Source organism: Kogia breviceps, chromosome 1 (assembly GCF_026419965.1).
Source record: "Kogia breviceps isolate mKogBre1 chromosome 1, mKogBre1 haplotype 1, whole genome shotgun sequence".
NCBI lineage: Eukaryota > Metazoa > Chordata > Mammalia > Artiodactyla > Physeteridae > Kogia > Kogia breviceps.
The window spans coordinates 5736022-5761988 of record NC_081310.1 but is presented as its reverse complement, the minus strand read 5'-3'; the positions used below and the strand labels follow the sequence as shown (position 1 = coordinate 5761988).

At 34.6% G+C, this 25967-nt stretch overlaps 1 protein-coding gene across 3 annotated transcripts in view; it reads right to left on the bottom strand.

The window, feature by feature from the left end:
- The window catches only part of KCNT2 (potassium sodium-activated channel subfamily T member 2), a 377107-nt gene that overhangs the window by 17709 nt on the left and 333431 nt on the right, over positions 1-25967 (bottom strand). For 2 of the 3 annotated variants that reach the window (XM_059048725.2, XM_059048889.2), the window contains one exon: positions 8435-8735. In XM_059048725.2, the coding sequence (XP_058904708.1) occupies positions 8435-8735 (301 nt within the window). The remainder of the gene's footprint in view (positions 1-8434; positions 8736-25967) is intronic. The other variant, XM_067027514.1, reaches the window with a different exon arrangement.

Genomic DNA, 25967 nt, shown 5'->3' with positions numbered 1-25967 from the left:
ACACTCAGTTGGGCCTGAAGCAACAGAAAATTTCATATTTCTGTTATCAAACATATGAATATTCACAATAAATCTGATAAAGGATAGAAAGAGTTTCAAGCAGTTTGGATCAGGTTCAGCATTTATACAAGTTTTAGTGTCAAACCTGCTTAAAAATTCAGTGTTCAGAAATTTTGGATTTTAAAATTGCAAGTGAGGGATTATATACCTGTTATCTCATTAATGTCTTTTGGGGGATAGGTATATGTTTATCTCAGTTAATACACGCACAAGCCTTTATAGTATTTCACCCTAGCCTGTAGAGATAGGCATGTCAGGAAATATTAAAAATGTTACCCTCTGTTTTTTAAGAATTACCTTTCTTTTGGGATTGAATACTATAAAAAAGAAGTGAGTTGGGAGGGGGCAGCAGGTATGGAAACTGTACTCAATGTTAAAATTTTCTGTAAGCCTAAAATGCTATCTAAAAAGTCTATTAATTTTTTAAAGTGAACATAATAAAAAAAAGTGAGAGGTAATCCATGCCTTCAGGAAGCATGGTTAATTATCAAATATTAATTTAGTGACTTTTTAGATTTTAAGCATTTTTTTAGTGTTTCTTTATGATTTCCTATTATTTGAGATATAATTTTTTTCTTTAAATAGTATAAAATAACTTCTAATCTATCATTTATAAAGCAGCATTGTTCTACAAGTTTGATCATTTGAAGTAATTTTCATGCAAACACTCAGTTGAAAGCTAAATTCAGAAAGAGGACAGAGAAAGAGGATCCAGGAAAGGATACTGCCGTAGATAGAGCAGGGAAAATAAGCATCCTTTGTATGTGACAGTTGTTCTCAGAAAAGGGGTAGAGAAGGACAAATGTGTGGAGAGTAAATGTGAGGTAATAATGCACGGACACGGAATGTAATTAGTAGATAAAAGAAAGAACACACGAGAAAAGGTGAAGACTAAAGGGTGTGTGTGTGTGCACGTGTGCGTGCGTTTCTGTTGGGATTACGGGAAGGAGATCTGATTTCCTTGGAAGAAGAACTAAGAGAAAGCAAAGGGAGAAACATGAAAGAGTAGAAAATAGTGGGATTAGATGACAGAATCTGGATTTGAAGGAGCCTGGAAGAAAGAGGATTAAAAACATGGGAAAAGAATCCTTTGTTTTCATCTGGAGCAAACAAATTAATTATAAAATTAATTCAGAAGAAGAAGCATCCAAATATAGCTAGGCAAATATTGAAAAAGAAGAGTGCAGTGCTCCTAGCCCTACCAGATATCAAAGACTCTAATTAAAACAGTAGGTGTTTCTGTCAGAAGAGGGAGACAGACCATTGTAACATGACAGAAAGTATAGAAATAGACCCAATAACAAGTACAAATTTAGGATCTGCTAAAACAGGATCTAAAAATCAATAGAATGGGGTGTGCATTTTAATAAGTGGTATTGTATAACTAAATATGAAAAAATATCTTAGATAATACAAAACTGTGTTCCCTTGCTCACCATATATACCAGGATAAATTCCAAACAGATGGGATATTTAGATGCAAAATGTGAAACCAAATAAGTAATGAAAAAAAAAAAACATAGAATTTCTCTCTAAATTGGAAGAGAGAAAAGTGTTCCTATTACTTAAAATTGGTCAGTAATAATGCAAATGATTTAAAAATTGGATTAAAATATAAAATAATAAAAGTAAAGGAAAAAGACTAAGCTGAGAAAGAAATATCTGCCATTAATATCCATAGTTCTAAATTACCTAATATATAAGCACATCTAAAAATATTAAGAACAAAAAATAAATCTATAAAAATTGGCTAGATATAAATAATTCACTAAAAATGACTCTTAACCACATGAAAGGATGCTTGACCTCATCAGAATAAGAAGGCGTGCTGAGATACCACTTAAAAAAATCGGGCTTCCCTGGTGGCGCAGTGGTTGAGAGTCCGCCTGCCGATGCAGGAGACACGGGTTCGTGCCCTGGTCCGGGAAGATCCCACATGCCGCGGAGCAACTAAGCCCGTGAGCCATGGCCGCTGAGCCTGCGCGTCCGGAGCCTGTGCTCCGCAACGGGAGAGGCCACAACAGTGAGAGGCCCGCATACCGCAAAAAAAAAAAAAAAAAAAAAAAAATCTATTAGATTGGCAAAACACGCAAAAGTCTAACAACACATTCTGTTGGTAAGGTTTTGAGAAAATGGTCTCTCATACTTTTCTGGCAGAAATGCCAAATCATACATATTTAAGGAGGAAAATTTTTCCAATAGCAAAATTTTATATATATATATATATATATATATATATATATATATATATATATATACACATTTAATCTTTAATCCAGTAATCTCACTTTTAGATATCCACCCCAAAGACACACTGAGAAAAAACACAGAAAGATGTAGGCATGTGCCTATTATATGCAAGACTTCGTAATTAGAAAAGACAGAAAGGACTAGCTTAATAGACTGATACATTTATACAATGGAGCATTAGGCAGCTGTAAAAAGAAAGAAGAACTATTTCTATATTCTACTAAATCAGTGATCTCCAGGATATACTGTTAAGTGAAAGAAGCAATGTGGGAAAAAAAAGAAAGGAACATATCATGCTACCATATATATTTTTAAATTTATAATTAAAAATGGAAGGATAAACCATAAAGTTAAAAAAGGTTACTCACGGAGGAGAAGGAGATTGTGTGGCAGTGACAGGGACAGATGTTATATTTCTTTGAATATAACTTGTATTAAATATTTCTCTTTGGACTGTGTACATAGTTTACACAACTAAAAAACAAAATTAAATTTTAGAAAAAGCAATTCTTAAACACTGAAAACAGAATTGAGTCTAAATTTATATCCAATTGATAGTATAACCACATCAAGAAGAACTTTTCCAAGAATTAGAATAGTTTTCCTAAACATCTCTATTGGGCTAGTCTATAAAGAATGCATAAAAATGCATTTTTAGCAATTATATTGTTAATATTAGCATTATAGTATGTTCTGAGACTGTTTTATGTATATTGTGAAAAAATACAGTATGATTTTCTATAATTCCATCATTTCTATTGTTATTGACAAGCAGTGATCTAGGTGTAGGAAAAAGAAAGTACAGATATAGGACAGAAAAAGTTAAATAAAATCCCTATAGCCTGCATTTTAATTGTAAGTATCCATATGAACTGGTGACATAGTTTACCTATCTGTCTATCATCTATCTACCTAATCTTTTAGCTCTCGACTGAAAAACTCAGAACAAGTGACAAACACAGTAAAAATGAACATCTCTGAAACTTGGTCATAATCTTGAAATACCATTTCCCACTGAAAGGGACAGGATCCTTGGAGGTGTGGCTTATTTTAGGTGGGGAGCATTTAGAGCTACAGAGAGCAAGGGAAGTCGATCACAGACAGTTGATGTCATGACAAAAGGACCCAGGAGGCTATTTGAAGAAGCTCCCACTTGCCAAATTTAGAACAACATGATGAATAATCTAATAATATATGGATTAAAACATATAAAATACATTTAAATCTAGGAGTTCATAATAATAACAAAAAACGGTTAAAAAAAGAAAAGGCAGGGGATAGAATGGGCCAATTTAGAGTGGAAATTCAGAGTCTAGGAAACCGCAGGACCGAGAGCGGATTTCTTCAAGAAATAGATTGCAGTAGGACAAATACAAAATGAGGGAAATTAAAAATGATTTAACAAACTTGTCACCCACCTCCATGCACAGACCTTCATTAATCCTGATTTTAAAGTCTAAAAAAATTATGACATTTGTGAGGTCACTGGAAATTTGAACAAGTGGACACTCGATGATATTAAAATTACTTTTAAGTGTGAAAATGGTAGGTGGCTATATTTTTAAAACTAGTACTTAAATGATAGAGGTATCTACTGAAATATATGAGGTCTGAAATTTACCTGAAGTTAATATGAGACATGAAGGAAATTGGTGGGCATATACATGGAAGAAAATAGGTCATGAGTTGATAACTGTTGAAGCAGAAAAATGACTATACGTGGGTTCATTAAATTTTTCTTTCTACATTTATTCATGCTTGAAATTTTCTACATTATTTTTTTTTTTTTAAATCAAGAATAAGACAGAAAGGTTAGTCTCGTGCAGAAAGGACACCTTTTCCTCTGAAGCTGCAAACATTCTGGCTTATTTTTAAAACACTCACCCTTCCACTCTTGCCATCATTCTTAACAGACGATTATACCTCTTACTGTCACGTGAAATATTACTCAACTTCCTGTCAAATTACCTACCTTTTTATGCATTTTAAAACAGTCATCTTTTCCTAACTTCCAAATATCTAAGCAAGGGCTCCAACTGTGATCTCTTTCCTGTATTTTTTTAAAACTTCTCCACTGGTGGCTTAATCTTATTTAAACACGCTCTTCCCTCTCTGACCTTAAAAAAATTAAAAAAAAGAAAAAAAAAAAGAAAAATAGTCCCTCTTCTGTCTCCACTTTCTCATCCAGATTATTCCAGATTTCTCACCTCTCCTTCACAATGAAATTTCTTAAAAAACATAAGCTGAATCAGAGAATAGTTGTCTCTCAAGACATTTGCCTTGTCTTCTTAAATATTAGATTCAGGCCACTGAAAATGAAACATACTTGCTTGCCGATGGGACATAGTGGAAATTGTGTACGCAACTACTTGGTAATATCTTTTAATTGAGGAGACAGCCCTTTCTTCTCTGGTCTCTGCCTCCTTCCTCCTGGATGGAATTTCAGCATGCGTCTTGTACTGTGATGTGACTTTGGCAATGGAAACAATAGATCATGGAACAATAAGACAGAAGACTAAATTTTCAATATCTTGAGTTTCCTAATATATGAAATCCACTATATCTAGATCTTAATTCATCCTAAAGCTACTCAAATCTGGCTTTCACACATGCTATCCAACTGATAATATCCTCACCAAGGTCAGCAATGACATATCACTATACTTTCTGCACTATTAATCATTCCCTCCCATTTCTCTACTGCAAAATTTCAACATTTTTTTCATATCATAAAACACATAGGACATACAACTTTATATTACATTGGGGTAGCAGACAAACCTGCTTATGACTAGAAGTGACCAGCTTCTGACCAACCCAGGCCCCACCTGGCATTTGAAAGGTATAAAGAATCAATGTAACAGTAAAACATGTAACCAACTGAGAGCATATTATTGTACTATGACACATCTTTTGGGTAATTCAGTTCTAGACACTTCAGCCTCTTGTTTTATAAAGAAAATACTTCTTCCCTTAACATTCCAGGAATGTATTTTCTAGAGTTCTCTTGTAGTCCTTCACCTGGGGTTATTCCATCAACTTCTATGACCTTACTCAAAATCTATAGGCTGATGACTCTCAAGTCTATATACACATCTCATTTGTTCTTCTTGAGCACCAGACAGCAGAAATCTAGCCTCTTATGGATCATTTCCATTTGAAGTCTTCCAGGCACTCAAATTAAATGTATTATCTTCACTCCAAAGTATTCTTCTTCTAAGCTCCGTGAATGTCACCACCATGCACTTACTTGCTCTAGCTAGAGCCCTCAAAAGTCATCTTTTGACTTTCCCTTTTCTCTCCTTTCTGTCTCATATCCAATAGGTCAAAAGAAATCTATTCATTCTCTTGAATCAGCAACACCTACTCAAGAAAAATCAGATTATGGCTCGTGGTTAAATCAATCATCATGCATTGTGTATAAAGCACTTAAAAATATTTCAAATCTGTAAAGCGCTACAAAATATTGACACTAACGTAGGAAAAATAAGTGGTCCAGTGGATACACAAAATAATATGGAGTCAAAAGTCACAAGTTAAAGGACTGACTTGAGTATATACTAGGTTGGGAGACCCAAGTAAATCGTTTATATTTCAGACCCTGTTTTCTCATCCGTAAGCACTCCATTTGTTCATGCAGTCAACATGCAGCTACTGGGTTCCTATGTGTCAGGAACTGTGTAATTGGTTTAGGGATACAAAGATTAAAGAATGAGTAAGACATTTCCTTTTTCCCCAAAAAAGAAAAAAGAAAGGCGAACATGTAAAACCGTAAGTGTCTCATAGCATGTATTCTGCTTGAAGACAACATTTCCCCCAAGGGTGCAAAATGTGTTGGTTGGTTTGTTTCTTGAGGTGGGTAAAAAAAAATTACTTTTTTAATGGATAAAGCACAGACAGACACACAGTACTTAGATACACGGTAGATCTGTGGGATTAGCTGAATGCCAGCTCTGGGCTAAGCACATTACTATTCATTCTCCCATTTGTCCTTCACAACGAAACCTAGGTATCATTTTCTATTTCACAAATCAGAAAATGGCCTTGAGAAGTTAAATAATACAATAAATCTACCGCTGACACTAGAATATAATGCAGAGGTCTTGTCTGAATAGGTCATTGGTCTATTCCAAGTGCCTGGAACAGTGCCTGACACTAACAAGGCAACCTAATAATATCCGTTGAACGGATGAATTATTGTGAGTTAGGAATAAATGGAGAAGTTCAGAGGCCCATGATGCATTAGGTTCCAAATCCTGTTTTCATAATCGCTATGTTATTGGAGGGTCCCAGTACAGGACTTAGAATGGATTGATGGAACTATGGGAAGATAGATGGATAGAATGGATGGAGAAAGACAGAAAGAAAAGAGAAAAAAAGGTGGACAGTATCTGTTCTTCCTTCCTGTAAGAATTAGCATGAGAATTAAATTAATAAATTTACTTTAAAAAAAAGAGAGAATGGCTAAATGCAAGGTAACTGATAGAAGTTTTATTAGCAATAACATAATATGCTTCCCTGATGATTCTCCCATGCAGTCAGTTCATGCATCTTGTGTCTCTCAGAGTCAAACTATTATTTGCCACACTGCCTTCAGGACCAGCCTGGGGTTATAATGTTCATGAAACACAGCTGGAACTTGGGTGGATAATCACTTACTAAAACTTTAAAAGAAAGAAAAAAAATACCTGAATAATAACTAGAAAAAGTACATGTAATTATAGGACTGTAAGAAGTACAATCATACTTCATGTCATTAAATTGGCAAAGAGCTCCTAATATAATTTTTAAATTAAGATTTTTTCTTTTAATTTGCCTCAATATAAGACCTTCTGTGCTTCTATTAAAATTATTCATCATGAATGAGTCTGTACTACATTTTAAGTAAGTGAAATATAATTATGAATTTCAAGTACCTATGGAATCCTGACTTCAACATATTTCAACTTTGTGTCCTCGAGCAAGATCTTTTACCTCTTGAACTTCAACTTCTTGAAGGGCAAAATGGGACACACATCTAATCAGTGTTTATAAGGAGTAATAAGAAAATATACATAAAGCACCTAACACAATTCCTGGCATAGATTAGGTACTCAGTAACTATGCTTCCTTTTCTTGTTCAAAGAAACACAGGTAACTTGTTTTAAACTCCATCCAATTCAATGATTAAAATTTCTCCCTATGTACACTGTTTCAAGTTGAGACTTTAATAATAAAAGTGAGATGGGGCAAATACGGTATTTATTCTATGTTATCCTTAAAACCTACATGATACTGACATCCTAGCTCCTGATTTACCCAAGTTATGTATATATATACATATATATGTATATATATATATATAACAAACTAAAACACCTTATTTATTATTTGATTTTCTCATATGTTGACTAAATTTCTTTTAAATAAAATTCTTATAGTGATAAATGACATATTTTTAAATTGTCTTTGCATTAATTTAAGCTGTGCTATATGCAGTATATCTATATTACAATCACATATCAACATAAGCATAACAGTCATTGGGACATATCTGCACTGTATGAGGTCAAGCACTATTTGAGTTTCATATTAAAGCTTTTGAAGATTCTTTGTTTCTGGATCACAACAAACTGAACAAATTTTATAGAAACATTTTGGTTCATCTGTGGCTCTTCTATTTAGTTATTTGCCAATGCCACAAATTTATTTTATCCCAGGCCCTAAAATAAAATGTGGTTTGTGTGTGTGTGAGTTTGTGTGTAAAACAGACTTTGGAGCCAGAACAGAACTGGATACAAATCTCAGTCAGGCTATTAACAAGCTAATTAGCAAGTTACTTGACTTAGTTTCCTTATCTCTAAAATGGAAGATTTTTGGTGAAAATTAAAATTAAGATAATTCTTGTAATGCGTTCAGCACAGTGTCTAGAGACCTGAGCAAATACTTAAAAGATTTCAGCGCTCTCTTTTTAATATCATTGTTGTAGCTGTCTCTAGGAGATTAGATATGTGTTACTAGTCCCTTCAAATTGACCTGTGAAACAAAAATGTGATTCTTAAGTTACTAAATTAGAGCCAACTCTGTTACAACTAACTGCAAGAAATCACAAGTCCACATCATACAATACTTGTAAAGAGCATACCATATCCCACTGTAGAAAGACCCAAGTGTTTCATTCTATTTTTCACAAGTTCAGCAAGCTCTTGTCTTTCTGACCTCCTGTAGAGGTTCAGGCGCTGCTGGGTTATTTTCTCAGCTGTTTTACCGGAGTGTTTGGGACCTTTTCTGCTCAGCCTTCGGGCCCACTGCATGCTCTTCCTCCGCAGCAGGGGATGGTCGGACTGGTCACTGGACGTTGAGTTGCGGTGGTTACTTCGGTGGTGGCCTTGCTCTTTGGCATCTTTGGTGTCTTCCCACTCTTCCACACTGATGGATATTTGAGACTTTAAAAGAAATGCATATTGGTAATTAGATATTTTAGGAATCATGTAGCCTGGAATTATATTCTTATTTTTTGCTAATATCTTGATATAATTCTATATCTCATGAGAGTTTTTACAGAAAGAGCAAAATCATCATTGATACTAATTTTCTGCTACTAAAAAATTAGAAAATGTTTTTTGAACTTACATTTGAACCAGATAAAAAAATATCCTTGCATCCTGCAATATGTTTCTTTATAAAAAGAATTTAATTTTTTATGTATCAGAGTTATCTTATCAAATGACTACTGGCATAGAGTTGTTTGAAACCACAAGCAAAAGAACTAGATATTTTATAACTTTATTCAAATAAAGTCGATGTAATGGACTTTTCTCAACTTGCTCCTAGTATTTCACATGAAACTTAAATAAGGATTATAAAAGTTGTTTTATTTTTGGAATTAATAATATTTTTTAAGGTTTAAAAATTATTGCTCTTTCTAAAGAAGGCATTGGCCTGAACTTTATAAAATATGAATTTTTTTATTTGCTCATATGACCCAGGGGAAAACAAAAAGTACATTTTATTTAATTCATGCATTAATTATTCACCACATAAAATGTTTTCAGATGGAAATATTATATTTCAGGAACTGTTCTCAGTGTTCTAAGTGAAAATGTGTTTTAAATATTAATATTTCACAAATGTATTCTAGAATCACAAATAAAACTTAAATCAGGCTATTCTCCATAGGAAGGAAAAACAATGAACATATTCAGAAAGTCTATTTTGATCTACTCTCTTACTACTAAATCTGATTTTAAAGTAAGAAGCTTTCCTTTGATTATAGGTCCTTAGTAACCAAAAGTTTCCTGTTTCAAAATTGTTGCTTTTCATACCAGGAAGCCATATGAACTGCAACACGGTTCAAAGCAGAAAGCCTTACTTTCTAAAGCATGCACATGCAAAGGGACAGCTGCCTGCATTTTATTCTGAATAAGAGCCATATTTAGGAATCCTGCTGTGTTTCCTGTCTGTGAATGGAAGTTTGAGCTTCAGCTACAACATGCATGTGTCGCTGGCTTCCAAACTAATAGAATTTAAATTACCAAGTTAAGTAAGGTCAGGAGTCAGATCCAACAAGATCCTTTAAAAGTGAATATGAATTATGGAGGCTCAGTCAGTGCCTTACATACAATTCCGAGTGGCAGGCTCTGCAATCATCTCACACTTAAATTCAATTAAAAAATGTAACTATTCACTCACATTTGTTCCAAAACAGTACACTGTAGAAGAGTGATATCAAAACAATTTGTTTAACCTTCATAGCTTCATGATAAGGGACTATTTCTCTCTTGTTTAGATTGAATTATTTCTTTTTTAAAAAAATTAGAGTATAGTTAATTTACAATGTCGTGTTATCAATAGTTTCAGGTGTACAGCACAGTGATTTAGTTATATACATATATAAATAATTCAATCTAAACAAGAGAGAAATAGTCCCTTATCATGAAGCTATGAAGGTTAACAAATTATATATATTATACATATAATTTTTCAGATTCTTTTCCCTTATAGGTTATTGCAAGATATTGAATATAGTTCCCTGTGCTATACAGCAGGCCCTTGTTGGTTATCTATTTTAAATATAGTAGTGTGTATATGTTAATCCCATTGGGATAAGAGAACATTTCACCGAAAATATAGAAACCTCATTTTAGCTATAGAAATTTAGGTTGGAAGTATTAAAAATTTTAATATCATGGTTTTGCAGTAATGGATACCTTTATAAGTCTTAACTTACTCTAGTTTTACCTGGTTGATAATATACTGAAAATCCTCTTCTCTGAAAGTAAAATACATAAACCCTTGAGTAATATCTACCATCAGTAAAGAATATCAATCTTTGTTCAGTAATTTCAGTTTATGGGTACTTTGTGGCAAAAATGAAAACATGTTAGTTCATTCACATTTAGATACTTGGCTTGCAGAGATTCATGAATCACAATATTAAGTTTATTTGAAGTAATCTTTCTAGTCATAAGTCCCTGTAATAGTTTGATACCTACAAATATGTGGAAATAGTAATCTTGCCAGACCAAATACTCACGATATGCCCATATAATGTCACTGACAATTAAAGTCATGGAACTGTAAGTTAATAAATATTTTAAGGGAGAGACTGGAGATTTGCTTCTCTTCCAGGTAGAGGATACAACAATTTTGTCTTTGTGAGTTCTTCCTCTTAGTTATGTGTACCAGGAATTATATCAAGTATATATTAGCTAAATAATACCGGATCCCCTATTCACCATTGTTTTGAATTCCCTCGGGAAATGATATCATGATTTATGCAAAAAATCCATAGGACTCACAGGCATTTTTATCATTGTTTCAATAAAAGTAACATCTCTTTTTATATATCAGTTTAATTAAAGAAAAAGGGAATTAGAAGGATTTGGGGATCAATTTTAAGAAATCTAAACTGACAATACATAGATTGTTCTCTACATGTTTGGAATTTGTATGCCTTTCTCCCATCCTTCCAGTACGACATAATAAAAAGTACTCTGAATTTTTCTGCATTAAGATATACAAATTTGATTGATATTTTGGGTATTTCCTAGCTCTGTGCTTACAATAAACTGTGTAACCACTATGTAACATGAGAATAATGATACCCATCTTCTACCTCATAGAAATGTTGTACAAATTCCCATAACACATTAATATATAAAGAAAACATGTCACCTGTCACCTTCCACACATAATAATAATATTAATATATACTAGTAAGAATGATGATCCATAATATCAGTTGCATTGGTAATAAACTGAGTTATTCTATTGCTGGGTACTGAACGTGTGTACGCATCAATGTGTGTGCCTCTGTGTTTTAAAAGAAGGTCAACTTATAAATATATTTTCCTGGTGCCATTTCATCACCTGGTTGTAACTCTATTGTGTTCCTAACATGACATCATAACCTACTGGAAATAGAGTAGTGCTAGGATACACGAATGTGCCTTCATCGTAGGACCTTTTCCTGAACGTAGAGTCAGGGTTATAGAGTGGTTAAAAGCAAGTATTCTGGCATCACATAGAGCTGGGTTTAAATACAAGTTCTACCACTTACCAGTTCTGTATTCCTAGTTATGTAACTTAAAAGATTATCCCCATTCCCTATCTGAAAAATGATAATTATATTGTTACTTTGCTCGAAGTGTTTTTCCAAGCAAATCTAAAAGATGACTCATGAAAAGTGCATAATATAGTGACTGTCTCAGCAAGTGCTCAGTAAATATTAGTAAATATTATGGTTCATAATCTTATATGAAAATACCATAAAAGGGAGAAAAGAAAAATAAATAATTATGAGGTGCTATATAAAAGTGAAGCATAAGTATAAAAAAGGAATGACTCATATTTTGGTGCAGTTCCTCTACCAATGATTATATTTAATAAGAAATCAAGGTGCTATAATCAATTCTAGGGTTGAAGTTTTGTGAAATCTGAAAAACAAAATAGGTATTTAAGTCAAAGGGGAGGTTTATTATTCTGTACTGCTTCTATGAATTATTTTTCACTATTTCTATGAATAATGGGAGAACTCTGGCTTGACTTTTTGTACTTTTATTGTCAGAAGCCTAACACATTTATTAACTTAAAAAAACAAGGTTTAACACTAATGTTTGTGGGAATGAAAAAATATATTTGCATATTGCCATGGTCTGATCTGAATGTTTGTGTCCCCTCAAAATTCATATGTTGAAATCCTAACTCCCAAGGGTATTTGTAGGTGGGGCCTTTGGGAAGTGATTAGGTCATGAGGGTGGAGCCCTCATCAGTGGGATTAGTGCCCTTATAAAGGAGATCCCACACTGCTTCCTGACCCCTTCTACCATGTGAGGATGCAAGGAGAAGTCTGTGACCAGAATAGGACCCGCACTGGACAGTGCTGACACCTGATCTTAGGCTTCTAGCCTCCACAGCTGTGAGAGATAGATTTTGGTTCTTTATAAATTACCCAGCCTGTGGTGTTTTGTTACAGCAGCCTAAATGGACCAAGACACATATTGTACATGAAATGATTCTAGAAACATATTCATATAGTTCAATAAGGAAATGAAAAATTCATATGGCTACTCCAACAACAATTTTCATATACATTTAAAACTTCATCTTTTTTTGTTATATTATTTTCCAAATATTTATCAAACAATATGGTTGAAAAAAGCTAAAATTGTATCTTCATAATAGTAAGACTGGAAAACTTTATAAAGGAGAAAATGTTTCTTATGCTTAAAACAGCTTAATTACCTTAATTTTCAGAAAGGTAGAAAGTGTCAGATTGATAAAATATATGAGAAATTCTTTTCCACACTTCACATGCACACACACACACACACACAGCTGACTCTATTCAACTTCTTTCAATTTTTTATTGAACAGTTATTCATGTCATAGGTTATTGAGCATCTGTGGAACAAAGTGGTATTTTAAAATAAATCAATTCACCCAGCAGTTTGAAAGTGTTTGTAATCTGGATTCGTGGCTCCCTTAAGAATAGTTTTACAGCCTTAATAATAGACTTAAACTGTGCTAGCTGATTTATGTCTGAAGACATTCTGAACTGTTGCTAATGAAAACAGAGGAAAATGAAATCACTGGAGATGTGTTAGTTGAACCTTATATGAAAGAATTCCTATAAAATGTTTTCCATTAAAATAGGCTAAATTATAATAATATTTGAAAGATCATCTAAATTTAAATCTACAAGCACCATGGCTAGTAACTCTGGGTCCCCTGGAAATTTCTTTTTATCAGTAAAAATCCACAGAAAGATGTTTCTCCATGTTCAATAAAGACTCAGTTTAATAAGTTCATTTAGCCTGTGGTCTAAGAAGAGATATAAAATAACTAGTTACAGTGTATTTAGATGTATTTTCAGAATCACAGAGATAATTAAAGAACAAACAATATTATGGTCTAAAAAATGTTATATTTGGAATCAAATGCTAAGTTGTATTTTTAATCACATCAGGTAAATGCTTCATGACTTTGAGCAAATCAACTGAGCTTCTTGAAAAATAGTGATCATAATACTTATCCTGGTTTTCATAGCAAAAATAAACAAAACTTACTTGAAAATAGTAGTAAAAATCTCACCAAAATTCTAAAACCAAAAAATTTCTCAAGAATTCAGGCTCAAATAATAGATTTTCTAAAGCTAATAATTTGATAGAATAATGAACATTATTCCAATCTCTTGGCTTCATCCATATCTAGAAATAAGATAATTCATCTACATGTTCTCTTAGGTACCTTTCAATTTTATCTGTTATTCTATGAATATAAGATTTACTAGTAGTAGGTAGAATCTCCATTAACTATTAACTCACCATTTCAATCCAATAGCTTCAAAAGTCAATGTTTAATTTTATGTCCAACTGGAAAAAAATTTCAGATTCTCTGAAGATAATGTTGAATAATCTACAAATTTATGTTACTTATTTTCCACTAAGGTCAGACCACATCTTTTCTTCCTCTTCCCCCTCCCCCTCCTTCTTTTCTTTCTCCCTCTGTCATATGTAACACCTATCTTTCTGTTATTATCTGTAACAGAAAATCAAACCTAGTCAGTTACTTTTCTATTTATGAGTTAAATCTCATTTTTGATTATTTGTTTGTTCTAAATGTACAATTAAGTTATATATTCACACATCTTTGGTTTTCCGTGTGTGTGTGTGTGTTGTATGTGTGTTTAATTAAATCTCTGCTTTCTTTGCTGTCTGTGAAATTTGAAACTTGGCTATTTATTATCTCGATATTATTTCTCACATTGGTCATTAATTTTTTTTCCTTTGAGCCTTCAAAACTATCATTCAGAAACAACTAGTGTACAAGGGTTTCAATTATCTAATGCCTTTCCTAGTGCTTTAAGCCCAGAAGATCTTACTTTTTTCTTCTTTGTTTAGGATCTTGAATACTATTATCATGAACTTGCTAACTACATGGTGGATGTTTTCCCTAAAAATTTAACTAATTCATCTCGGTTCATAAGAACAAATTGAGAAATACTCTTGACCTAATTTTAGTTGGTTGTTTGTGTTCTTTTACTAGGAGTCTTGTAAAGTGTTTACAAATATCTAGGTGTTAGTTGGCATATATGTTACTCATTTTATTTTTTATCACATGCTCAGGAAGTTACGCTCCAAAAGAACGACTTCAGTTTTTAAATTTTTATAGACCAAAGTCTGAGAAGCATGTTTGGGAATGGATTTTAAGGGTACGGGGTAATGGTGGAAGAAACATAAAGTTGGATCGGACAGGATTTATTGGGCTCACGAAACGTTTAACATTACAGCCTGGGGAGTCAGAAAGGGTTCTTAAAGTTGTAACAATTGGTACAGGAAGCAGGGTATCTAGGCCACAACTGCCAGCTACGCAGTTTTATGTTGCATTTATTCAGTCCTCCCCTGCTTCTGTATGGATTTAACCAACTTGAGTTAGAAGTTTCAATAATTGGCATTTAAGGACAAGAGTATGGAATTGGGGCTCTTGTTAAAGTGGTCCTGTGTCATATGTCTCAGACTTATCTGAGTGATCCATATTGAATTGTGTGCCTAGATTCCAGTAAAGAGCATGACTGACGTTAAGTTCAGAGAATTATCCTTATCCGGTGACCAGCGTTTGTGTGTGTAAAGCAGGCCTCAATCCCCATTGCATAGAGAGTTCAGGGAAAATGCTGATACGCTGAGCGTCCTACAGCTGGATTACGTGGTTGCTTGTGTGAAGGAAGAGAAGTTGCCATGCTGCGATCCACAATTCTGAATACAGCTCATTGGGACCCTACAAAATGCTTCTGCTGCTGCTGCCTATGCTTCTGGAACAATAGAGTTGCGGATCCCCATAGCAATAAGGAGAAGTACCCATAGGTCCCTGCGGCACAGCCACGGGGTGAATTCAAAACTGAGTTAAGCCTCAGGTCCTTAAAATACGACAAAGCAACGACAGAGGCCCATAACTCTGAAGATACTGACTTCAGACTCTGGTGCAGGAGACTTATCCATGTGAACAGGGTAGAAAAGGTCTCCCAGAGTGTCTACCAACCAAAGACAACAGCAGCAACAAAGCTGGAGGAAATAAACAACTACAACAGAAGTCCACAATTAGTCCAACTAGAAAATTCTTAATTTACCAAAGGAGTTTGTTAAGACCAAGAAAAATACAATAAAAAGGGAGCTGATTGGCCTTGTGCCTCTACAACATAGGTTCCAAATTAACTTTTAACATCTCATGAGATGTACCGATTGGCAAACATTTAGGGCCTTCTTTTCTCTTTGAGTTGGAGCTCAAATTATAGTTATGACTGAAGATCTCACTACTTTTAAACAAGGACCCTAAATATAGAGATTGCTCTAAAATTAAGGTAATCTCTATTCTCTTAGCGGAGTTATCAAATATAAAATAGAGGACGAAGAGGTAAGCCTCATCTTAACCGTTAGAGCTATTTATCGCCTTGTCTAAATTTCCCATGGTCATAAAACCCATGGCCCCTAGGAGACATGAACACTCTTCCAATGAGTAGTAAATTAAAATGAAATGAAATAAAACCTTTGGTGCTTACGATCACTTGGACAAAATGGGACCCTATGAACCTTCTGTCTGCCCAATATCGTTAATAAAATCTCCAAGGATTGTACAGAGCTTTCAAGGATTGAAACCATTATAAGAACTATTTAGAGAACAGATGATCATCACCACTGCTTCTCTGTTTAACAGCCAAACTGACCTGGTCTTAAACCTGGAAAGAATGAACGGCGCCCCACAGTAGACGGTCCCAACCTTAGTGTCCCTAGTCCCACATATTAAGGCGCCGTGCCCAATAATGTTGAAATTACTGCATCTATTCAGTTGGCGACTGGTAAATACTTTGCAGGCATAAATTTGACTAATTTGATTTGTTCAGTGCCTGTTTTGATGGACTCGGCCAGTTTTCCTCACCTTCGAAGGGACACAATACTCCACTTAGATACATGGGGCACCTCAACAGCCCTGCGATCACACACAGGCTTCACGGGCAAGATCAACACTGCATCCAGCTTTCTCTGGAACACAGGTATGTCATGACATTGACGACTTATCATTCAAGGAGAGTCATTTGACACCCTCATTCAGGACACAGAAACATTCACAAAGGAGCTCAAGAACAGGGATGGGTCACTGTCTCACACAAAGTACAAGGTCCCCTCAACTTAGGAATATTTCTAGACATTATTTGCTCAGTCAAGGGGTTCTCTATCTCTGACACTGTCGAGAAATACATTGCAATACAACAATACAATACAACAATTGTTTGTTGTCTGTAATACAACAGACAATTGCATTAGTTTCACCTCTCCCTCCTCTGCCTCTACCCCCAGAGTCCTTCGCTGCAGAGGCCTCTAGGACCTCCTGGAGACTCTGAACCACTCACAACAGCTAAGTTGTCCACGGGCTTCCAGTGCAAGAAACTGTCCTCCTTGGTCTCACGCTCACACCATCAGAGCAGCAATTACAAGGCATGTATCCATAAACATTTACATAAAATTAAGGGTAATATGATAATTAAGGGCCAACATTTATGACAGATGTGGTACAAAGAAAATTATATAAATTTGAGTAGATTTGAAAGGATGACTCCATGTTGAGAAGGAGATCTGTGTCTGATGTCAAGAAACATACACTGAACACTTGTGCAAGGCACTGTCCAAGGCACATAGGATACAATAATGAAAGGATAGATGTGGTTTAGCGATAATTCCCTAATTTCAAATTTTATACCTCAATATCCTCAGTTGGAGAGTATGACATAGAAGAGAAGTGAGAAATTACGAATATGAGAGAAGGTAGAAAAAGGGATTATCTTGGAGTCCAGGAAGATGTACTTTTCATGGAATGGAAGGGGTGATGAATACTGTCAAATACGTCCTCCTGTAGCTTTTCTTCCCTCTAACACAGGGGTCCCCAGCCCCCGCACCGTGGACGGGTACCGGTCTGAGCAACAGGGCCGCACAGCACGAGGTGAGCGGCGGCTGAGCCTGAAGCTTTACCTGCCGCCCCCCATCGCTCACCTTACCGCCTGACCCATCTCGCCCCCGCGACCCGTCCATGGAAAAACTGTCTTCCACGAAACCGGTCCCTGGTGCCAAAAAGGTTGGGGACGGCTGCTCTAACATACATGTCATAAATAATATCTGTCACTGCAGAGATGTGAGGAAGAGGAAGAAAAGTTATAAAAGGTCACTACTTTTTCTAGGACCATAGCATTGCCCTATGATGGAAGTTTTTTGCTTTTTTTAAAAAATAAAGGTTACGATCTTCCACTCATATAAGTATGTTATAGAAATTATTGGTGATCTTGAGAAGTGAATTTTCTAAATAGCAATTTGAAATAGTTAATAGTTAATATGTCTAACATATTCATTGTTTTCTTGAGTTGTGGTGTTCAGAAATACATTTTAAGTGTTCAGTGAAATTGCCCTAATTATGTCAAGTTTCTATACCATATAGCTCCGTCAACGCGGCAGCACTGCTTTCATTGTTTTTCTTATGAACTCAGGTGACCTTCTTTCACTCTGCAACAGTGGAATGTTTTTATCTTTTCTGAAGCTATAACATTTATTTTCTCCTCAAAATAATCTATTTTTAAAGTGAATTAATAATATTATCAGCATCAAAATTATCATCACTGTACATTTTGTAACTATGTTTTTTGCAGGTCTCAAGGCATCTATCTCTTCACTCTTCTAATGGTTATTTAATATTGACTGCTGTATTTCATGTTGATAAGTGTCTGGTAGGTTAGAATCAAAGTCTGGCTCAAATCTAGACTAATTCATCCTCATTAACTTTTAGTTCATTAAGGAAACTAAAAAGCAGTTTTCTTTAACCAAATGATTCATTTTATATCTAGAAATCACCAAATGTGTCAACATATTTTCTTTCTACATAAAACGTCCTTTTGGGGTACATGTGTTTTGGTTTTTATGTATTGTACATACTTATATATGTGTGTGTAGAGAATTTTCTTATACACCTGAATAGCTTTAAACTCCAAATTTGACTTATAAACAAAAAATCAATGAACGGAAGAGTACTTATTAAGTCCACAGGCTCAACACAGCAAGAAAGGCACTCAGGTAGTTTACAGGATCAGAATCATAGTTTCAATGCCAGCTCTGTCATCTTCACAGTACAATTCTCACTCATCATTTTCTAGAATTTTCTAGAATTACAGGAATACATAGCCTAAAGCAATGGTTTCAACCACATGTATATGTCTGTTTGTAGACCCTACATAGTGTAGGGTCGGTGAAGGGGGTTATCATTCTATCACCTCCAGAATCTTACAGTACAGAAGAAAACACCTAAGCATATAAAGTTATGAAAAACTATTATAGTGATTTCAATGAGTATAGCGTCAATTCCACCATACCCAAACATTTTACACACACACACACACACACACACACACACACAGAGTCCTCTTCTCTTTTTCAGCATCTGAGAATCACCACCCCAAAGCATATAACAGTTATGAATAAATGAGACTGTGGAAAGAAAATTTCTATGATATATGTAATGTCTTAATTAAGGAAGCGATTCAATGCTATAAGACTTGGTAGATATGAATATTTATATTCTTATGTAAAGAATCTATATAAAATGATATCATTGATCCAAGTATACTGTTGTTGAGAGATCATCACTCCCTTATTAAGACCTAGATGGCTTAGATCAATCTTATAACTTTCTATTCAGTTCTGATTTTGCAGACTCCAGCACCCATGCAACAAGAAGTTGTGACTAAAGGCTCACTTTACTTCCCGTGGCAGGGTAAAGTGAAAGAATGATGGTGTGCAGGTTAAGATATTAAGTGAACAGAAAGCCATGACTATGTAGTTAAAATAAAACAAATAGATTGGATGCATTTAAATAGCTTCCTGCTAATAAGTGTGCAAGTAAGACCCTTTTTTCTCTTTCCCCCTCCCCCAAGCCACACAGCATGCAGGATCTTAGTTCCCCAACCAGGGACGGAACCCACACCACCCGCTGCCATGGAAGCTCGGAGTCTTAATCTCTGGACCGCCAGAGAAGTCCTGCGCCAGTGCGAGTCTTAAGCTAAGGTATGTAAATAATGCAAGTAAGAAATGCTTTCCTGGCGTTGAAAATAAGATAAGAATTAGTAGAGCTAGGAAATATTATAAAAAAAGATAATAAAATGGACTAAAAATATTCGAGTCAAATTTTTATAAAAGTGAAAGAAAATTACAGGTGAGCTGAGACCCATGGTGTGTGTGTATGTGTGTGCCTGTGTGTGTACGAATTAGAATGCACTTAAGGTTAGTGAATATATCTACTTTTGATAATATTATAAGGTATTTATCCAAATCACAGGAATACTTACTGTTATTTCATTTATAAATTTAAGTGTATTGACACAGACATTTTCTGAAGCAGTGTTAGCCACTCAAAAATGAAGCAGCAGTGAAAAATGATGAGATGAGATATATGTTACTCTATGTACCTTGGCACAGAATTGTTGGCCATTAACTATGAACGATTCATTTAACACATTTCTGCCTTTTTTCTAACTGATGAAGTGATAATAATAAATCTCCCCACTCTATGTGTTGAGAACAGCCCAAGTTCACACACAGCTAGTAAAAGTAGGAGCCAACTTTTAAACATAGATTATATCTGGTTCCACGTCTAGTGCTTTTATGGTCAGACAAAATAATTGAATAAATGAATCTTCCCAGGAACAGGGACAGAGGAGAATAAAGAACGGCTAGAATATAGGAACTTAACATTTGGCGACAAGCAATTGACTTGCTATGACAGACATCAAACATCCACAATTAGGCATTGTTAATCTGTGTGTATTACGCAAGACACTGAAGGGAAGAGAATCTGGATATTGTAACTCCACACAGAAGTAATTAAATCCGAGAAGAGGCATGAAATGTTCATGTCCACTTTCTGAGAAATCTTTCTGGCATGTTTACTGACTCATTCCAAGCACCTAGATGAGAACACCTGGACCTTGGTGGCGCTCAGTAAATATCTGTAATTCTGGAAGGTTATAAAACAGAAAGTATCTGGCAGATAATGAGTTTGTTATTCATGTTTAGGAATTAGAACAGGGAGGGCAGAGAACAAAAATTTGCCATCCCTCAACCTCGAAGTAATCACTGAAACCACAAGATACACTGCGTGCTACAAAGCCATGTGTTGAAAAGAGGAAAAGTCTTTTCCAAATCCGCAGTTTTGGTTCAAGTGGCAATTCCCACGTTGATTCCCAAACAAAGCACTCTGGGATCTCAAAGCAGATGGTGGAAAAGAGAGAGGTGGCCAGAAATTGGTAGAAGCTCCTACAGCGAAACCTAGCGATTATAAAAAAAAACAGGCTCTGAGGTCACAAAGTGATAAAGTTCAAATCCAGGTCTGCTACTTGCTAGGTTTTTATTTTATCAAGTTAATGTGTCTTAAGTCTCTGCTCATTTGCAAATGGGAATAATATCATCCACCGTATTAGCTTGCTGGGCAGATTAAATAAAACAAGAAAGCGCTTGGCATTGTTCAGGGGTCGAGATTAATGCTCTGGGAGAGATGACCTGCACTGAAGTTTAGCCCACCCTTAGGTAGATAATGGAGCATTTTCTGGAATCTAAAGATGAAGCCCGATCCTAGGGTAGGAGGTAAAGGTGATCGCTGCCTCTCCCTGGGGTCCTGCGTTCTAGAGCCAATGCCGAGACAGGAGATTAGACGAACCTTCAGCTGGAAGATCACAGTAGCAGCATCTGAAATGAGTTGTTATAGGCAGAAACTGACCAGCAAAAAAGGGGGAAAAGAAATAAACCAGTGAAAACAGGGAAAATAGGAGTAATTCATGACATGAAAACTAAGGATGAGAGAATTTTAAGATGTAAGAGATAATGAACCCTGCTGAAGGTTCTACAGTGCTTAAACAAATTACAGCTAATTTAAAAAGCCAATGACTTCGGCTAAAAGAGATATTTAATAATTGAAGAACGGTATCAATAAAGTAGTGGGGGAAAAACTGGGAGATAAGGACTAGAGTGGACAGCATATATGAAGTCTTCGGAGAGTTTAACAGCAAGAGTAAGATAAGAAAATAACAGAATAAAAGGAGAAAAATTTCTTGAGATTTGGGGAAACCTGAACATATTTGAAGGGAGAGAGAAAAAAAAAAACAAAAACAAAACTAGAGGTGGAAAGGACGGAAATTGTGTAAGAAAAAACTGGAATTACAAGGATAAGCATATTTTAATATCTAAAGTGCAATTAGAGCTTTTTCTTCATAAAAAGGATTGTGAGAAGGATACTTATATTGGCAGACTGAAACTTCCCAGCAAATCAAAGGGAAGACACTTTATTTATATAGGGAATTGACTGGAGGGTTTTGAGACCTAGAATAGAAACTATGAGAAAGAAAGCAATCAGAGGAAAAAAGTTATGAGTCAACTTGTAACTGGCTACGGAAAGTCAGAAATGAGCCAAACCTTTGATATTCTGCATCTGAAATGGTAAGTTAGAGAAAAGAGGAGATAGTGAAGCTTGACATCTGAATAAACAGTGAAGAACACCACTTTGAATCAACATGGAAAAACTACAATACAGCCCAAACCTACATTTAAACACTTATCTCGGCTTTCAAACATGAAGCTATAAAGTTCTTTAACAAATAAACTTTGTTCTTACTGGGACATAGTGTGACCACTAACTAGTGTTTCTGTCACTGTGGAGCAGGTCTGGACTCACGCTCTAGAAAGCCTTTGGTACAGGCAAAGTGAAGCAACTTGGCTTGTGACATGTTCCTAAAATACTTCCTAAAATAATGTCTGCCAGTTCATTATAAATAAAATTAAAGTTCATTTGTGAATCAGGTCAGGTCAAATGCTGGTACAAATTAAAAATTTTAGAAATATATGTTTGATCTCATTTGAGCTCAAAGAATTACAAAACATATTCGAATAAAGCAACTGTAAGAACCCTAAGATGAGCTCCCCAAACCTTGCAGGTGCCAGAGCTGTGTTCTGCACTGAACTAGAACTTTCTTTCATTTGCACCACCTGTGGTGGTAGCTGGAAGCCCTGAGCAGCTCCATGCTAAACAAACGTTACTATTTTCTATGTACCATCATGTGAAAAAGGTCGGAAAGCATCTAACACATTATTCTTACATCCCAAAGTGAAGCCTCCTTGGTAAATATTTAGGGAGTTCCAAAGGAATACATATATGGGAAAACAAAATTAGAATATTAAAAAATATATTAAAGCTAGAGATCATTAAACCTTAAATAATTTAGGATGTTCAAAACAATTTAATAGACAGAATTTGCATTTATTACATGGATTCAAATCTATGATGTAGAGAAAACAGCAGTCATTCTGTCAAAATGTTGGGTATTATGATAAGATAGAACTTCTCTCCAAAATTCAACAAGCTCAAAAATAGACTCGTACCTTTGCTTGGTAATTTTGGCACACAACTTTTACACTTGTGACTGTGTCCTCCCAGTGGGCTGAATGATACCACTGCTTTGACATTCACAGTGCAATTTTTAAAGTTGAAAATGTTTATATTTGTAACAGTTTCTTTAATTCTATTTAATGCTTGGGAGTTTGTATTAAGCACTAAGGCCATAATGACAATTATTTATCGTGATTTACATGAAGAAAATGGAAAATAAAATTAAAAATGCAAATCACATGAAGATAACATCAAGGGTTCAGGACTATAAGACGTGTATGTAAACATACATAATGTATTATTAAGAATTTTTTACTGTAGTGAATTAATGATTATCACAGGTTAATATTATCAAACATTAAAGTGATGGCTTCTTCATGACAATAAATTAAAGCTATTAAAGAATAAATTCAGCATTAAAAAGTGTCCCAGAGGAATCCATCACAGGTCCTATTGTTCCCAGAGGCATTTCAAGGGGGCCCAGCCTACATAAGAAGCAAACTAAAGGTATGTTTTATATCAAGACCCCCATTCCCTTTCAGTACCAGCTGATTGCATTGAAGGTGGCACCTCCCTTGAGGACAATCTACAGCCAGTAAGTGACTAGCTGGTAATGACACCATACAGTAAAATATGTGATTGCATTAATACATAAACATAATTTGAAGACAAACAGGTAAAATTTTGAATCATATTAGGGAAATATAAATACATTAACTTGAAAATAGAGCATTTAAAAGCATTTCAGCTTACTTGTTTTCTTTTAAAATCTGAAATATTGAATTCAATCTTTAATATTCTTTTCATTTAATAACTGAATTAACATATTAGACAATTTGAGGAAAGGGAGACAAACAAAATACTTACTTGTGATGCTATTTCTCGACACTGACACAAAGCAAGGGAAAAAGAAACACACAAAATACAGTTTAAACAATGACTAAACAATACATACACAAACCAGTCAGCAACAGGACAATATATGACAGATACCACAGAACACATAATCTAATTATGTGTTTGATTATTTATCATAGCATTTTTGAATAAAATTAGGTAAAGAATAAGCTAATATTTAAAAATTTGCTAGAAAGTTGTTCTTGTTAGATTTTTTTTCTAAAATCGTCTTTCTAAGATTTGATAGAAAGTTAATGTGGTGCTAATAGAAAATAAAACAATTGATAAGAGCTTATGAAAGTACTATATTCATGAGAGGATATTGACATAATCATTGATATTCAGTAATCACCATTGGTATTAATAGTTGTACTATTTAAAAAATTTTAGACCTTATAATAAGATTGTTTTTTCACCTCTATGTATACATTCAAGTAACTTTATAGAAATAGTCTTAGTTTTCACATAGGCTATAGAGGATAGAAATTGATCTGCCCAGCCAACGTATAAACCCTAAATATTTAGGGGTTATAAAAATCATGCTATCTAGTTCTTCAGTTCTAAGGAATAATATTTTCATTCCTCAAAAGGTAGAAGTGAAATTTTCAATTATATTCTTTGGTGTAATATAACTCAAGTCTAACCCATTATCTACCATTCTCACTATTGTTACAAATATAAAAAATGCATAATAAATATATGAATATAGGCTCCTTGAAATTATTTTCTGCAGATTCTTACACTTGGCCCAATGAGTGAGTGAATAAATGCAGAGAATGGGCAGCTCGAGTTTCAAAACTATTTTATCTAAATCCTTACTAAAATCATTGTATTCGTGTAATTTTATAAAATGAAAACTTTAATTTAAATAATATATTTTAAATATTACTTTCCAATTTAAGGGACCCCTCCCTTACTGTTGGAGGGAATGTAAATTGATCCAGCCACCATGGAGAACAGTATGGAGGTTCCTTAAAAACTAAAAATAGAGCTACCATACGACCCAGCAATCCCACTCCTGGGCACACATCTGGAGAAAACCAGAATTCAAAGATACGTGCATCCAATTTATTTGTAAAAAGTTAAGGGTTGGAAGATGGCTAACTATTACCTATGCGCATTTTTTAAAAATATAGGATTTATTGATGATGAAGGTGAACAGAGTAACATATTCCACAAATTTATTGGCTATACTGTAAAGATGTTGGTATTTTTAACATGCTTTAAAATGACCTCTTTCTAATTTCTAGTAAAATGTTCACTGGTTATAGTTCCCTTCAAGAAAATGTGATTTTCAGTACGCTGGAAAACTGAAGGCAAATGCAGCTTCACATTTTCTTACCAAAAAATGAGAATAAATATTTTGATTAATTCAGAAGTTTTCAGATTTTGGAAAGTATCATATACTGAATAGTAGGTAATACCTTCAGAGGGTCTTGGGTAGCATTTTATAATAAAAACACTTCTGTAATGAAAAACATGATATTCATTTTCAGGGGAATAAGTAAGTATGATGAAAAAATCTCAGAACAGTTAAAAGTGAGGTTTTGCCACCAAATCAGTTTAGTAAGCGTTTTGAATTTGAGAATTATGGAGAATATATTGTGGACAGAAATACTGTTCTCCTTTGTCCCCAAGAGAAGCACAAGTCCTTGTTGATGATTTGTTTTTTGAACCAGGAGAGTACGGTGTTTATAAAAATTCCCTGAAACAGACGCGTAGAGAGTGGTCTATTCCAGCTTGGTGTTGTACAATTAGGTGAAAAGGGGCTGATCCAGCTGCCCCCTACTCTCTGTGGACTGACTTTCCAGTCG